This window comes from Pristiophorus japonicus, chromosome 16 (genome assembly GCF_044704955.1).
Source record: "Pristiophorus japonicus isolate sPriJap1 chromosome 16, sPriJap1.hap1, whole genome shotgun sequence".
Classification (NCBI taxonomy): Eukaryota; Metazoa; Chordata; class Chondrichthyes; family Pristiophoridae; genus Pristiophorus; species Pristiophorus japonicus.
In genome coordinates, this window is record NC_091992.1 from 100,215,618 (window position 1) to 100,233,114 (window position 17,497).

Here is a 17,497-nt window from a genome sequence, read left to right on the forward strand (position 1 = left end):
ACGGTGACCAAAAGAATAGATGGGGAACCTGTTCCCATGGCTCACTAATGCTGCTCTATAACCAGGTGTTCAGCATTAAATAAATACAGGAAATAAAGTTTGAATAACCCACTCAATTCTCAATAATCGCTTAGAGGAAGCATCTCCAGAGACCAAAGCTGTGAATGGGTAGTCTTTGTGCTGCAGCAAATTCAAAACCAATGTGCCACAACACGAGGTGGGATTTGCTGGAAGAATGAATCCAAGTTACTACTTTTTTTCTGAATTTACATCATCAATAGTTACATCATACATTCAATCTTCTTTAAAACTTTCTCAACAATACCACGGCATGTGATATAGTGCAGATTATTATGGGTCCTTCATAAGAGATATCTTTTTTAAAAAAAACACTTCATATGTACATGAAACCTTGTGACATGAACATCGCACCAACCACCCCCTCCCCCTCCCCCTCCCCACCCACGTTTCCTTTATCAAGTCATTACTTTTTGGCAATCTCTCAAAAAGGATGTGCGCTGATTTCAAGAACCTCGACAGCAAAGTCATGAAGCTATTTGGATAGTAGTCAGGTAGCCTGCCAGCATTCACTGAAAAATGGCCGTGAGGATGAGTAATTTCCTCGCAAATGTCGGTGCCTTTGGGAGGACTGGAAAGAAAAGTTGAATTTAGACAAAATTAAATTCCCGTTGCCACTTTAGCTCCTTTCTGTCTAGAAAGTGTTAACTCCTACTGCGGTACGGTTCCACATGCACTCTAGTACCCTTCCCAAGTAGCCAGCCTACACAGCTGGGGCGAGATGGAGAGCGTTGGCAAGATATTCGACTTTGGGGAACACCACAGCCAAACCAGATCCAATCCTCACCCGAAATCAACATATGTGCATTTACAAGCAACATCATTGTTTAGTAATGAGTAGCATGAATTCTCGCCCCAGCTCCCCCGCCAAAAAAAAACTAGCACTACATTGCAACAACAACTTGGATTTATACAGCACCTTTAACGTAGTAAAATGTCCCAATGCGCTTCACTTGACACTGAGCCACGATTGCAACACTGTTCCTGCCACCCAGGCAGAGATCAGCTCACACCACGCAGACTGCAAATGAAGCTTCAGACCTTCTGCTCTGAGCGGCTTAGTTAAATGTCGACTCCCAACAGACCAAAAAAACCCATTCCAGAATCATCTTTTAAAGCAGCAGTTTTTTTTTAAATTGTAAAACTATTTTATAAAGCTGCACTTCAATAAAACACACCAGAGTATCAGGCTAAAATATGTGATACAGTAGCTACAAAAAGCATTTCCAAATATTTGTACCACGTTCAGCCATTCAGATCATGTGATCCCAATATAGCAGTTTGTCCTGAAATTTTCACGATTGCCTGGTAGTTTTTTTTGCAAAGCACTGCATTCAATTCATGATGGAAAAGGGGAGGACTTTTAATTTGCAGTCTAGACTGTGAACGCAGCTTGGTTTCCCGCTAGGTCACCACTCCTGATGGAGCATTTCGTCTCGGCTCCCAGTAGCTGGGGTGGGACAGAACATGAAGGGGAAAGAAGGAATATACGAAGATCAGCCAGCTTGCAAAACTAACCTCCAATTATTGGCCAGTTATGGTGCAGCATTGTGTCAATTGCAATGAAGTCACCAGATCACAAAATAATTACAGATGAAGATGGCCATTCGGCCCTTCTCAGTTCATCCATCCAAAATGACCCTCCACTCATGCTCATTCCAACATCTTGATTCTTAAATGATTCCAGGGCTTTTGCATCCACTATTCTAGCTGGGAATTCATTCCACCTGAAAGTCAAAATCTACCCCAATGAGCAGCCTGTTTTACTACATCTGATTTTTTATCATGAAAATAAGAGATGTAAAACAGGCTGCTGATTCACTATCACACAAAGTCAAAATCTACCTTGTTGTGTCGATAACATAACGGGAGTAGAAAAAAGTGATGCAGCTATCAGCAAGACAAAAATAGAATCCGTATAGATAGAGATAAAAGATAAAGGATCAATCACACTAATTGGGGTAGTTTACAGACCACCCGATAGAGGAAGGGAGGTGGAGGAAGAAATATGCAGACAAATTAGGGAAATGAGTAAAAAACAGAATCATCATAAAGGATTTCAACTACCCTGATATTAATTGGGCAGAAGAGGTAGGTAAAGGGGATCAGGGAATGGAGTTCCTACAGTGTGTACAGGACTCCTTTCCAACGCAATACTTAAAAAGGGAGGATTCGCTATTGGATCTAGTAATGAGGAATGAATGAGAAATAAAAATAGGGGAATATCGAGGAAATAGTGACCATAATATAATATGCTTTATGATAATTGAGAAAAACACAAGTATGATGAAAACCAGGATAATAGATTGGAGAAAAGCTGATTTTGAGGGGCTGAGAATAGAACTTGGAAAAATAAAATGGGCAACAGTATTGGCAAAAAATGACAACAGCAATGGGAAACATTGGATGATGAGATTAGTAGTGAGATAATTACATTTAAAATAAAGAGGGGATATATTAAATAAACTAATCAAACTCAGGATAGAACCTCTGATCCGGATGGATTGCATCCACGCATTTTAAAAGAATCAAGGGGAGAGATAGCAGAGGCATTACTACACATATTTAATAATGTTAGAAAAAGGTATTGTACCAGATGACTCGAGGATCGCTCATGTAATACCTATATTTAAGATGAGGGATAGAACACGTCCAGGGAATTATAGACCAGTCAGCTTAACATCGGTGGTGGGAAAAATAATAGAATCCCAACTAAAGGAGAAAGTAGAAGAACATCTAGAAACCAAAATATAACAACGAATAGTCAGCATGGATTTCAAAAGGGAAAGTCTTGCTTGACCAACCTCATTGAATTTTTTGAAGAGGTAAGAGAGAGAGTAGACAATGGTAATGCAAATGTAAATAGTCTAGATTTTCAAAAGGCATTTGATAAGGTACCCCATAATAGACTGATTTAGAAGGTCAGAGAATGCAGAGTCGGGGACAAGTAGCAGAATGAATATCTAGCTAGCTTCAAGACAGAAAGCAAAGAGTAGGGGTAAAAGGTGGGTAGTGGTGTTCCACTAGGATCCGTGCTGGGACCACTGTTGTTCACAATTTATATTAACTATTTGGACTTTGGAATCAAAATCACAACTTCTAAATTTGCGGATGACACCAAATTGAGGCGAGAGTCAATACTGAGGAGGACTGCAACAAATTACAGGAAGACATTAATAAACTTGCAGAATGGGCATATAATTGGCAAATGAAGTTCAACACCGATAAATGTGAGGTATGACATTTTGTGAGGAAGAATAGGGAGGTCACGAGTCTCGGTGGGGTAAAGGAACAAAGGGATTTCAGAGTACAAATACACAAATCAATAAAAGTTGTGACATAGGTTAGCAAGTCCATAAAAAAAAACAAGCACTAGGATTTATTTCTTGAGGTACAGAATTGAAGTAAGGAAGTTATGCTAAACCTGCATCAAAACTTGGCTAGACCACACTTACAAGTACTACATACAGTTCTGGTTACCATGTTATAAAAAAGGATATAGTGGCACTGGAGAAGGTGCAGAGAAGATTTATAAGGATACCAGAAATGCGAGGGTATACATATTATGAAAGGATGAATAGGATAGGTTTCTTTTCACTTGAAAAAAGGCTGAGGAGTGACCAAATAGAGGTCTTTAAAATTATGAAAGGTTTTGATAGAATGGATACGGAGAAAATGTTTCCACTTGCGGGGAAGAGCATAACTAGGAGGTTATCAGTATAAGATAGTCACCAAGAAATCCAATAGGGAATTCAGAAGAAACTTCTTTACCCAAAGAGTGGTGAAAATGTGCAACAGGGAGTAGTTGAAGCGAATAGCATAGATGCATTTTAAGGGGAGGTGAGACAAGCATGAGAGAAGAGAGAATAGAGGGTTATGCAGATAGATTTAAATGAGGAAAGATGTGAGGAGGCTCGAGTGGAGCATAAACGTCGACATGGACTGGTTGGGCTGAATGGCTGTTTCTGTGCCATATCTCTTATGTAATCCTATGTTTTGGCTATAGTTCAACATCCTATCGGTTTTGATGCTTGCTGCTTTGCATTGGCTGGATATGTTGAACATCAAGTCTACTAAAACTCCTAGCTCTTATTTCAATGTCATCCTGAGTTAGTTGGGCACCAATCATGGAATACATCTTCCTATTTTCACCTTCAATGTGCACTATTTACGTTTGTATTAAATTTAATCTTCCATTCCATTACTCAAGCCTCTCTATTCTCACAATGGATGGAGGACATGGAAATCAAATATTGTAAACAGTAAGGTTGCAATTGCTTTAGTAGCCTTATTTGCCTTTTTTTTTTAGAAAAACAAGTTTCTAAAACTGGTTAAAAGACAAATTTTGCAACCAAATCATGCAAACATGCTTCTTGATGTAAAGTGGATTCTTTCTCCGAAGGATACGAGAATCAAATGTGATTTGCTGAATCATATTCTCAAATCAGATTAAACCAATTGCTTGTATAATTGTGAAAATGTTACCCAACCAAAATAATTTGAAAAGTGTCACAGTATAATTAGTACAAGAATTACTAGAAAAGCAATTTATCAGGAATAGTTGCTTAGAAGGTGCAGTATTCATTTTCACAATGTGCAAACCAGGGGTATTTTTTAAAACTTGGAATGCATTCTTAAGCACAAAATAAACACAGATGAATGCCGAACACAAATGTCCCAACATGGACTAAAACCTGCCACAGAAGGTACACCTACAGGTGGAAATGGAAAAACAATTCTTGGGCACACAGCTTTTGTACAGATACTGCACACTTTACATATCTGACACAAGTCGATGTGATTTGCTTCATATTTTTTAACATTGGCCACTAATCTGTACCTTGCCACGAAGTATCAAATCACAAAGTCTATGATCAGATTACTCAGCTAAAACACAAGGATGCACAGTTAATAAATGTAAAATCTACCCGAATACAAACTGACATTTTCCAGCAAACTAAAATGTGAACAGAAATAGAACTTTCGAATACAATAAGGGCATTTTGAAATATACGAGCATGTCAGAAATGTTTTAATAAAGGACAAATAAAATGCTAAATCTAAACTTTATGCTCAGTCCCACATGGAGAATAAGACATCAATAATTATTCAATGTCTTCACAAGATTAAAAAACACATGTGACATAATGCAAGGTCTAATTAATGGAAGACTGAGATCATGGAACCCTTCTCATGTGGGAACTATAACAATGTTATTTCCTGCCATTATCCTACATCATGAAACGCAACAATCATGTTCTCTTGGTTCCTGACTTTTGAGACATTCGAACTGGTTAGAGCAATCAGCAGATATTAAACAGTTTGCTCCGGTATTTATGGAGAAACCAAGTACCATCACAAACAGGCACTTATCCATAGACATCTTCAGATAAATACTACAGACACCGAAGGAAAACTTTAGATCCCCACTATGTTCTTTTTCCAGTTTCATGGAAACCAAAGGCCTTCATTTTGTGAAGAGGAAATGCTAAAAAGCATCTTCTGGTTTAGTTACTTTGTTTCATCTGCTCCACATGGGGGCTTTGAAGTTATGACGTGTGACTATTACAATAAATGGGTCGACGTACACCTCTATCAAAATAACGAAAAAAGGAATTTCACACAAATAAGTTACCTATTTGCAAAGTGCAATTTTAAAGTAATGGTGTCTGAGGCAGCTGTGTCAGAGAACAGAGAGCCCATGTTGCACTCTCCATGGCACCACGTATTGGTGCTTACGCAAACTGTGCTGCCATACTCTGCTCCATATTGCAGTGTTGTTCACTATACGCCTGCTATAATTTCACAGCTCAATAAACATGGTAGTTATGAAAAGTTATGAATAGAATGCATAATTGTCATCTATTTTATGCCACATCATACCAAAAAAAACTATCATTCATAGCCAATATACGTTTTATCTGCAACAATAATTATAATACACTGTTCTGTCTATCGTGTAAAGTTAATTACACAATTAAAGCTTTGAATAAATTAGTTATATTTCTGGAATTTGTTTTATTCCTGTAATTATCACTACTTAGCAAATAGTAAAATATTTAAAGCCATATGTTGTTTAAAACATATATACCAAATGAATATATATATATACACACACACACACACACATACATACATACATACACACACATGCAGCGTCGAGAATCTGGAGTTCCGAAATCCAGAATGATGCAGAATCTGGACTCCAGACCGATCGACGGTAGGGTCATCCGGAGTCCAGTCCAGATGGCCATGCCGATCTCTGGGCCCCACCGCTGTCCGACCTCGGCATCATCCCACCGCCGCTGCCCTTGCCTCACGCCAGGGCCCCGCCCAACGACCTCGTCAGCAGGGCCAGCCCAACGACGACCTCCTCGGCAGGGCCAGCCGGCCCGAACAGCTCTTCGGCTGGATTCTCCCCCAACACACTGCTTTGTCGTTCCGAAATCTGGAAATACCTGAACTTGAGCTCAGATGTTTCCGGATTCATGACGTCAGAAAACAAATCGAAAGTCCGGAAACCGGGACGGCCTCAATCCCGAGGGTTCCAGATTTTAGGCGCTGTACTTGTATATAAATAAATGTTACAGGAAGAATACATGTCCAGAACATTTGATTAATGCATATTTATTGAACTTTTTGGGGGAATACTTTTAACAATTCAACCAGACGATTTCTCATTTCTGCAATTTGCAATTGTCCATTGTGTCCTTCTAAATAAAACACTGTGTAGCTTGTAAGAAGAGACATGGGTAATAAATGAACCAAGCAGGCTGTGTTAACTCACCTTAATAGAAGGCTTCGACTTTTTGTTGGGTGAACAATTGAGATCTTCATGAACTCTGTTCAGTAACCACAGAAGGAACTCAAGTGCATCGTGCTGAGAATTCCCACGAAATTGGGACCCATATTTCGCTACTATGTTCTGAAATAAAACAAACATTCTTTATTAAAACAAGACAGGCCCGCAGTGTTTGAAAAGGTGAAAAGTCATAGTCGTTAAAACCCTTGGAGTTAGTCAGCAAACAGTCCAGAAATCACTTGTGCAACAGAAATAATAAACATGAGATGAACTACCCTGGTAACACTGTCTCCCAGTGGAGATGAACAGCGAAACAGTGAATGCTGGATATCTGAAATAAAAACAGGAAGCGTTGGAAATGCACAGTTCTGCCAGTATCCAAAGAATGTTGATGAAAGATCCAAAGTGAAATGTTAACCATCTCTTCTATATTGAATGCCGACAGATCTGCCGGGTGTTTCCAGCAACTAACCAGGGCACTTCATTTGCTTAAAAAAAAACTTCCAATAAACTGCATTTTAACAAAAAAAATACTTGCAACTTATCATTGAGAGCAGATCGAGAACAAATTCTGCATTGTATACTCGTTATACAGGTCATATTACTAAATTCATAAATTATTTTACAGCGGTATTGTCTTAATCACCATTTTTTCAATATAATCACAAAGGAGTAGTTTGATTTTCCTGATCAAAATGCTAATTGGCCTTCAACTTATGGAAAATAGTGAACCGAAATCAAGGCGGAGGGCACATGCCAGTTGGCTCCTGAAATTTCCATGCAATTCAAATTTGATTCTAGAAAATGAATGGAAAGTGGTTTCTCGTGACACACAGTCACACTTTTCATATCGATCATCACTTTTTTGCCATAAATGGCAAATATTTTGTCCATTCAGCTTGATAAAAATGCTACAAAGCAGAAGGTTCTGACCAAGGGTGTTGTGGAAAGGTGTGTTGAAACTCTTGGGCTGGAGGGGATATAAACTTGCACCAAATCCAAAGAGCATGGTAGCAGATTGCCAACTAAAATCATTCTGAAGATTGATTAGGTGGTGGTTCTGGCAGGAAAACTAGAAGTTTTATTATTTGAAAAAGGACCCAAAAAGTAAGTAAAACCAGTGTCATTATGAACAGTGGGCTTTGTTGAAGATCTCAAATAAATAAATGCCATCTTCCCACGGCCAAATGATGAATGGAATATCAAAATCCATTATTAATTCGTACTGCTTTTATGCTTAAAGTCCAAACTTCCACTGAACAAGAGGCCAAGGAGTGCAAAACGTACTGGATGATCCCAGGAAAAGCCTTTGAACAGAACATGCAAGACAGGTAAGGAAGGTATGATCGACTGTTTCAAAAGGTAGAGAAGTCAGGAACAGAAAATACTCCATTCTCAGTCACAGAGAATAACGTGAGAGTTCGGTTAGTGCTGTGTTACATAGGAATTAGGGACAGGAGTAGGCCATCTAGCCCCTCGAGCCTGCTCCACCATTCAACACGATCATGGCTGATCTGGCCGTGAACTCAGCTCCACTTACCCACCCGCTCCCCATAACCCTTAATTCCCTTATTGGTTAAAAATCTATCTATCTGTGATTTGAATACATTCAATGAGCTAGCCTCAACTGCTTCCTTGGGCAGAGAATTCCACAGATTCACAACACTCTGGGAGAAGAAATTCCTTCTCAACTCGGTTTTAAATTGGCTCCCCGTATTTTGAGGTTGTGCCCCCTAGTTCTAGTCTTCCCGACCAGTGGAAACAACCTCTCTGCCTCTATCTTGTCTATCCCTTTCATTATTTTAAATGTTTCTATAAGATCACCCCTCATCCTTCTGAACTCCAACGAGTAAAGACCCAGTCTACTTAATCTATCATCATAAGGTAACCCCCTCATCTCCGGTATCAGCCTAGTGAATTGTCTCTGTACCCCCTCCAAAGCTAGTATATCCTTCCTTAAGTAAGGTGACCAAAACTGCACGCAGTACTCCAGGTGCGGCTTCACCAATACCCTGTACAGTTGCAGAAGGACCTCCCTGCTTTTGTACTCCATCCCTCTCGCAATGAAGGCCAACATTCCATTCGCCTTCCTGATTACCTGCTGCACCTGCAAATTAACCTTTTGGGATTCATGCACAAGGAAACATCCATCTGGTCCGGGACCTCATCCATTGTTCCCAGGAGGCTGGTCTGTCGGTCGCCTTCCTATCCCTCGACCAAGAGAAGGCGTTCGACAGGGTGGATCACGACTATCTGCTCGGAACTCTGCGCGCTTTCGGGTTCGGGACGCATTTCGTCGCCCGGATCCGACTTTTGTACGCCGCCGCGGAGTGTCTGATTAAGGTTAACGGGTCCTTGACGGCGCCCCTTCGCTTTAGGAGAGGGGTGCGCCAGGGATGCCCCATGTCCGGCCAGTTATACGCCGTTTGCGTGGAGCCTTTCCTGCGCCTCTTGCGGACGAGGTTGACGGGACTGGCTCTGCAAGGGCCGGGCGTGGAGGTCGTCCTCTCGGCTTACGCCGATGACGTGCTCCTCGCGGTAGAGGATCCCGCTGACCTGCGGAGGATGCGTGAGTGCCAGGAGATTTACTCGGCCGCGTCCTCCGCCAGGATCAACTGGGAGAAATGTTCCGGGCTCCTGGTGGGTCAGTGGCGGGTGGACTCCCTGCCGGAGGAGCTCAGGCCTTTTGCCTGGAGCACAACCCATCTCCTCTATCTGGGAGTCTACCTTAGCCCCGACGAGGGAGCCTGGCCGGCGAACTGGCAGGAGCTGGAGGCCAAGGTCGCCGCTCGCCTAGGGCGCTGGACAGGACTGCTCCGAGTGCTGTCCTACAGGGGTCGAGCGCTAGTCATAAACCAGCTGGTGGCCGCAATGTTGTGGTACCGGCTGGTCACTTTGACCCCTCCCCCTGCGTTTGTCGCCAAGATACAGAAGATGCTGGTGGACTTCTTCTGGAACAACAGGAAGCACTGGGTCTCTGCCGCGGTCTTGAGTCTCCCGCTTGAGGAGGGCGGTCAGTCGTTGGTGTGCGTCAGCGCCCAGCTCGCGACTTTCCGTCTTCAGACCCTGCAGAGATACCTTTACGTCGAGCCCCCTCCTAGGTGGTGTGCTCTGGCGTCGTATTTCTTCCGCCAGCAGCGCGACCTCAATTATGACACGCAGTTTGTGAACTTGGGGGGTGCGAGGACCGCCCTCCGGGAGCTGCCTGTCTTTTACAGGGAACTCATCAGGGTCTGGAACAAAGTCTCCACCAAGCGCAGCTCTCCGCCGGCTGGAGTGGCGGCCGTCCTGCAGGAACCGCTGCTCGGGAATCCGTACCTCCACGGCCGAGGTTTTATGTGGCGGTTGGAAGAGAGGGCTGTGGCTGGTGAGGTGACCAGGGTCAGGGACCTGCTCGATGGCGGAGGAGCGGGCTGGATGGCGCCAGACACGCTGGCGCGGCGCCTAAATTCTGCCAACGTCCGCCACGCGGCCGATGCCATCGAGTCGCTAAAAACAGCTCTGGGCCCTGACTCCGTTAGGTGCATCGAGGAGGCTCAAGCACGTGGGGAGATCCCGTCCGAACTGACCCCCGTCCGGACGGAATTCCTCATCGGCGCCAAACCCCGGAACCTCCCTCGGGGGCCAGCGCCTCACAACTTGAGCCGCCTCGGGGAAATCCCCTCCGTGCCTTTCAGTTCCGCGCGGAGGGGTTTCCTGTACGGGCTGCTCCTGCACACCCTCAACTTTGCCATCCTCGCCGGCCGTCCGGACACGCCATGGCGTACCATCTTGCCGTCCGGAGGAGGCGGGGGTCCCCGATGGAGGGCACTCTACGCAGGGGTCCTCCCACTATTCATCGGGGACTTGGCCTGGAGGGTGGTGCACGGAGCAGTGCCGTGCAACAAATTTTTAAGCCGGTTCACGGACTCCCAGGCCGCCTGCAATTTCTGCGGTCTGGAAGAGTCCGTGTTCCATGTTTTTATGGAATGCACAAGGTTGCAGCCCCTGTTTTATTATTTGAAGGGGCTGCTCCTGAAATTCTGGCTGCACTTCAGTCCCACTCTCCTGATCTTTGGGCACCCTGTGCGGAGGGGAGCGGGTAGGTCCGAAGGCCTCCTCGTAGGACTGCTCCTGGGCACGGCCAAGGGTGCCATCAGCCGGTCCAGGCAGCGGGCGGTCGAGGGGGTCGTTCAACCTGACTGCCTGCCTCTCTTCCGCTCTTACATCCGGTCCAGGGTGTCCTTGGAGATGGAGCACGCGGTGTCCACCGGTACGCTCGCGGCCTTCCGCGAGAGGTGGGCACCGGAGGGACTGGAGTGCATCATCACGCCCGGCAACCAAATTTTAATTTGATTTTACGTTTTTTTTAAGTTTAATTTGTTTTAATTGCCGGTGCTTTTAGTGTCCCCCTTCCCTTTTATAGGGGGCACTGGGGAAAATTGTGATTTTAGTGCCCAAAAAAAAAAACAAAAAAGAGAAAAACACAAAAAAAAACAAAAAAAAGGGGGGGAAAAAAAGGGCCTTGTAAATGTCTGGAGTGTCACCCAGGTCGGGTGGCACCGTTTAATGTTTTATGTTTTTGCAGGTGAACTCCAAAAAGAGTTTCATGCACAAGGACCCCCAGGTCCCTCTGCACCTCAGCATGTTGTAATTTCTCCCCATTCAAATAATATTCCCTTTTACTGTCGTCCCCCCCCCCCCCCCCCGGTGGATGACCTCACATTTTCCGACATAATATTCCATCTGCCAAACCTTAGTCCATTCGCTTAACCTATCTAAATCTCTTTTCAGCCTCTCTGTGTCCTCTACACAACCCGCTTTCCCACTAATCTGTGTGTCATCTGCAAATTTTGTTACACTACACTCTATCCCCTCTTCCAGGTCATCTATGTATATTGTAAACAGTTGTGGTCCCAGCACCGATCCCTGTGGCACACCACTAACCACCGATTTCCAACCCGAAAAGGACCCATTTATCCCGACTCTCTGCTTTCTGTTAGTTAGCCAGCCAATTTTGGAGTTGTGGGAGGGGCGGAAACCTGATTGATGCCAATTTTGAAAGGGAGAGGAACAGTACCTGTGGAGAGGGAACCTTTTACAATATTAGTTGGCACAGCAAGAAGGGAAGTTGGGTCATCACCACTTTAGTGGGAATGGGGTCAAGGGAGCTGGATATGGGTCTCATGGACAAGATGAACTTGGAGAGGGCATGAAGGGAGATAGGCGAGAAACTAGAAAAGGATGTGAGTTCAGAGCTAGGGCAGGGGGAGCCCAGGAGTAGGTTTGGCTTTGTGGGAAAGGGGTTTAAGCTGTAGCTTTAGCACAGGTAGAGCTGTTGAGGAAAAAACACATAGAAGGTCCCACAACCTGAATGTCCCTTATGAGTTCATGGGGTACAAGATTTAGTGGGCCTGTTTTAATATAGTTTTTTTAAAAAAAAAGAGGGGATGTTAGAACACATGCACATTGCTGTGCTCTATACCTCCCATGCAGTGCAAGGAATGGACGACTAGTTGTCTGCATTGACTCTTGACACTGAACACAAAGCAGCAGCAGCCATACACGAGACTTTATTTTTTTTGTAAAATAATTCAGGAGGTATAGAAATTCATTAATGTGTTTTCTTAGAAACTTGCCACCCGATTGATAAAATGGAGCAAAATACAAACACCAGTAAATATGCGACTGAAATTAACAAGTCCATTAAATTTCAGAAGCTACATGTGCGTGTAATACACCTTGGCCAAGAGGTGCTGGACTATTCCCACAAAGCAGCTGTGCACCCACTGCAATACAATTGCAGCACAATGGAAAAAAAACAAGTTTGAAAGTTACAGGGGAGTCCATTAAATTCAATTTTTAATGTTAGGAGGCATTGTCACTCTTCTAATAAATTTTAACCAGAAGCCGGTGAGAAGAGCTCGGTTAGTGTGAAAATTCATATGCGGAGCTCTGGTGTCACTAGGGAAAGCTGTTGCAGGGACTGCTCCAAAACTGCTATGTGCAGCACAACTCCGTGGAGGTCTACATAGTGTGAATATTGCAACAATAGATAATTGACACAATTACTTACAGGAACCCCATTTGAAGAAAATCTCAGGGCTCTATTCATTCTTTGTAACAGTGGCGAATAAATGTTTTCCTCTCTACTCCTTTTGAATTTCCCACACCCATTTTGCAAATTACATGTGTTAAATCAGGAGAAGTTGCACTTTCAATTTGGAACTCGAGAGGCAAAATCAATGTAACTTTTCAAACTTGCAGCATTGCTTTCAATAAAGCAACCTACAGAAATAACGTGCATAGACATTTTATTTGTATCACTGATGCAAATTCGAATTTGTAGGATGGTGAAAAAAAAACATTAAAAATTAGGATGCAGTCATTAAGCACTGATTGCTGGTGACAATTTAAGAATATTGTATTAGGAAGAGTGCAGTATTTTTTTTAATTCCAAGCATGATTATTAGCCATTGAGTAATGACAGATATTAAAGCACTGCCCTGAAAATTAACTGGAGATTACAGAAACAGATTAAAATTTCTGGTCAATAGCCAAACCTTCCATGATCAGAAACAGTAAGCAACTATCAGTTACAACAGCTGTTTGGGAAATCACATGGATTGAAGCTATATCTTCGCTATCAGATTTTTTACTTTGTGGTGATTATTTAACATGTTTCCATCAAAACCAAATCTTTTCGCAACCTCATCCATTGTTTTTAAACTGATAGACCTGCACCATACTTAATATTTGGAGTTAAATTGAAACAAAATGTTCACTTTTCCTCATCAAGAACTTTTTTCAGCATTGTAAAAATTGAGATTTAGGAAACTTCACTATTAATTCTATTTAAACTGTGAGCTCCACCATTCACTGTCAGCACCGAGCCCCCCCCCCCCCCAATTCAGTCAGCACCGAGCCCCCACCTTCACGATCACCATGGATCCCCCCTTCCGCCACTCACCTTCAATACGAAGCCCCCCCTCCCCCAATTCACTGTCACCACCGAGCCAGCCACAGGCCCCCCCCCCCCAGTCAGCGGCCTGCTCAACCCCCACACTCCAAGTTGCCCTAATCTCCCCCCTCACTACAAGTTGCCCTCCCTCACTATATATTCCCCACTATAAGTAGGCCCCCCTCACCTACACGTTCCTCCCCCCTCACCTACACGTTCCTCCCCCCTCACCTACACGTTCCTCCCCCCATCACGCCCCCCACTCCGAGTTGCCCCAATCTCCCACTCCATTCCGAGTTGCCCCAATCTCCCCCCCTCACTCCGAGTTGCCCCAATCTCCCCCCCTCACTCCGAGTTGCCCCAATCTCCCCCCTCACTCCGAGTTGCCCCAATCTCCCCCCTCACTCCGAGTTGCCCCAATCTCCCCCCCTCACTCCGAGTTGCCCCAATCTCCCCCACTCACTCCGATTTGCCCCAATCTCCCCCCCTCACTCCGAGTTGCCCCAATCTCCCCCCTCACTCCGAGTTGCCCCAATCTCCCCCCCTCACTCCGCGTTGCCCCAATCTCCCCCCCTCACTCCGAGTTGCCCCAATCTCCCCCCCTCACTCCGAGTTGCCCCAATTTCCCCCCTCACTCCGAGTTGCCCCAATCTCCCCCCCTCACTCCGAGTTGCCCCAATCTCCCCCCCTCACTCCGAGTTGCCCCAATCTCCCCCCCTCACTCCGAGTTGCCCCAAGTTGACCCCCCCCTCACTCCGAGTTGCCCCAATCTCCGGCAACTTGTGGTGTGTGGGGGGAGGTTGGGGCAACTTCTTGTGTGTGGGGGGAGGTTGGGGCAACTTCTTGTGTGTGGGGGGAGGTTGGGGCAACTACTTGTGTGTGGGGGGAGGTTGGGGCAACTACTTGTGTGTGGGGGGAGGTTGGGGCAACTTCTTGTGTGTGGGGGGAGGTTGGGGCAACTTCTTGTGTGTGGGGGGAGGTTGGGGCAACTTCTTGTGTGTGGGGGGAGGTTGGGGCAACTTCTTGTGTGTGGGGGGAGGTTGGGGCAACTTCTTGTGTGTGGGGGGAGGTTGGGGCAACTTCTTGTGTGTGGGGGGAGGTTGGGGCAACTTCTTGTGTGTGGGGGGAGGTTGGGGCAACTTCTTGTGTGTGGGGGGAGGTTGGGGCAACTTCTTGTGTGTGGGGGGAGGTTGGGGCAACTTCTTGTGTGTGGGGGGAGGTTGGGGCAACTTCGTGTGTGTGGGGGGAGGTTGGGGCAACTTCTTGTGTGTGGGGGGAGGTTGGGGCAACTTCGTGTGTGGGGGGGGGGGGGGAAAGAGGAGAGATGCCCACAGAAGTTGCCCCAATCTCCCCCCTCACGCCAAGTTGCCCCAATCTCCCCTCACTACAAGTAGTCCCCCCTCACTAGTAGCCCCAATCTCTCTCTCTCTCTCCCCCCCCCTCCTACAAGCAGACCCCCCACCTCACTCCGTCCCCCCACTATAAGTAGACCCCCCACCTCACTCCAAGTTGCCTCAATCCTCCCCTCTACAAGTTGCCCGGTGTTGCTGTCAGACACTTGCCCAGGTGTGCGGGCCGCCCGCCCTCCCGGAGCTGCCTACCTTGAACTGCACGGACAGCTGCGGCGTGTAGTCGAGGGTCCAGAGCGCGCGGACCAGCGCGGCCAGCTGCTCGGTGACTTCAGCCCGGGACTGAGCCCCCGCCTCCGGCCCCGGGCCCCCGCCGGCCCGCACCGTGCCGTGGGCTCGCAGCTGCTGTAGCTCGGCGCGGTACTGCTCCAAGCCCAGGTACTCGGCGAACAGCTCGGTGTTGCTCAGGCACTGCACCACGGCGTTCATAAAGCAGGTGTTGCCGTGGTTCTTCAAGCCCAGCACGCCGGGGGTCTTGTCACCGGGGCTCCAGGACACCCGCTGCCGCCCCGAACCTGCCTGGGGCTGCGGCTGTAGCCGGGGCAGCGACTGGCTCTTGTGGGCGGGGGATTCCCCGGGGCTCTGGGTCCCCGCTTCGCCGCAAGTGGCCAGGGTGACGACTCCGTCCCTGAAGCCTCCGTCGTCCTCTTCCTCATCCTCCTCCTCCCCATCCTCCTCCTCCTTCTCCTTCTCTCCCGCTCTGCCTCCCTCCGCGTCTCCAAAGGGAGCCAAAGTGAACAAAGTTTTGAAGACCCCCCTCACGAAGCTGCCCACCGACCGCAGCGACCTCCTCCTGAAGAGTTTGCCCGAGAAGGATTTCCTGCGCTTCCCCTTGGGCAGCTTGGTCTTGGAGGTGGTCTTGCCGCCGACCTTGTCCGCTCCTCCCGCCGCCGGCGCCGCGCTGTCCATCTCCGGACTCTCACTGCGGCTCCATCACCTGCACACCGCCCGCTAGACCTGCTCGCAACAGCAAGTGCTCGGCGAGCTTTCACACACTTCCATGCGTGTGCATCTCTGTAATGATATACTGCTAAATAAACCAGAGTGGGTTGGGTTTCTTTTCTTTTTTTTGCATCAAAAAAGGAGTTGCACTGAAGTCCAAATCCAGCCCTTTCCTCCTCCTCCTCCTTTTCCTCCTCCCTTTTATTCCGAGTGCAGCCTAGGTGTGCTGTTACCTGACTCCATGTTGTCGCTCACCATCATTTGAATGAGTTGGAGCTGTTTGGTGGAGGTGCCTTGTGTGTTGCTCCGCCCCATCCTGCCCTGCCGCGGCCACTCCAGTCCTCCCGGATTTTTGCACGGGAAATGCTGCTGCTGCTGGCCTGAGGAGCAGCACACAAGCCGAGCCTCGGCTGTCACTCAGCGGCGGGCTCCTGCCTCTGTCTCAGCGCTCGCACTGAGCGGAGCGAGCTGTAAACTCGGCAGCACCGAACACGCGAGCCCTGCGATTCATTGCACTCGCTCCATTTTTGCAGCTTATTTGTCAAACCCTCTTCACATGCACGCTCCTAATATGTCGCGGTGCCCTGCAGATGATGGACAAAGTGTGAACTGTGTTTAAAAAAAAACTATTTTATCTTTTGTTTTTTTGGGGTATTTCTGAAATCAAACTCGGGAATTCCTATCTGTATTGATATAAGTCCCATCAGCAATGTTGGAAAGAACTCAAATATATCTTTGAAGTGTCTGGAATGGAGACGTTCATTTGGAGGGATAAACCGCCGAAATGCACCTTTCAACTCCGCTTTTCTTCAAACTAAACCCAAGCCAGCGGTCGGAGTGGCACTGGTTCAATACAGCTGTGGAGCTGCGTGCGGCGGGACTCTTTTAAATACTGGCAATTGCCAATTAAAAGTCAAGCAAAAGGGGCATAACCAATAACAAATTTTAAATGAAACTTAATAAATCAAATTAAAATGTTGTTTCCGCTTGGGATAATGCACTCCAGTCCCTCCGGTGCCCACCTGTGGCAGAAGGCCTCGAGCGTGCCGGTGGACACCGCGTGCTCTATCTCCAGGGACACCCGGGCACGATGGTAGCCGTGGAAGAGAGGCTTGCACAAGAATCCACCCCCATGCTATCTAACAAGTTCCCTTGTCACAGTTGTAACATTCTACTGCACCCTACACCACATCCTCTGTACTAGCTAAAAGCATTTCTTGGCACCATCATTAAAATTGCCCATAGCAGTGTGCATCGGTGTTGATGTGCAAAAAAAACTACCACAAGGATACCCAGAAGTATTAATGGAGTTGTTCCTCTCGATGT

At 46.5% G+C, this 17,497-nt stretch overlaps 1 protein-coding gene across 2 annotated transcripts in view; it reads right to left on the bottom strand.

Moving 5' to 3' along the window:
• usp43a (ubiquitin specific peptidase 43a) overlaps positions 1 to 16,444 on the bottom strand; it is a 429,860-nt gene extending 413,416 nt beyond the window's left edge. For both annotated transcript variants that reach the window (XM_070857604.1, XM_070857603.1), the window contains exons 1-2: positions 15,422 to 16,444; positions 6,866 to 7,003 (exon numbers count right to left, since the gene is read on the bottom strand). In XM_070857604.1, the coding sequence (XP_070713705.1) occupies positions 6,866 to 7,003; positions 15,422 to 16,138 (855 nt within the window). In that variant the 5' untranslated portion in view covers positions 16,139 to 16,444. The remainder of the gene's footprint in view (positions 1 to 6,865; positions 7,004 to 15,421) is intronic.
• Positions 16,445 to 17,497: the final 1,053 nt, after the last annotated feature.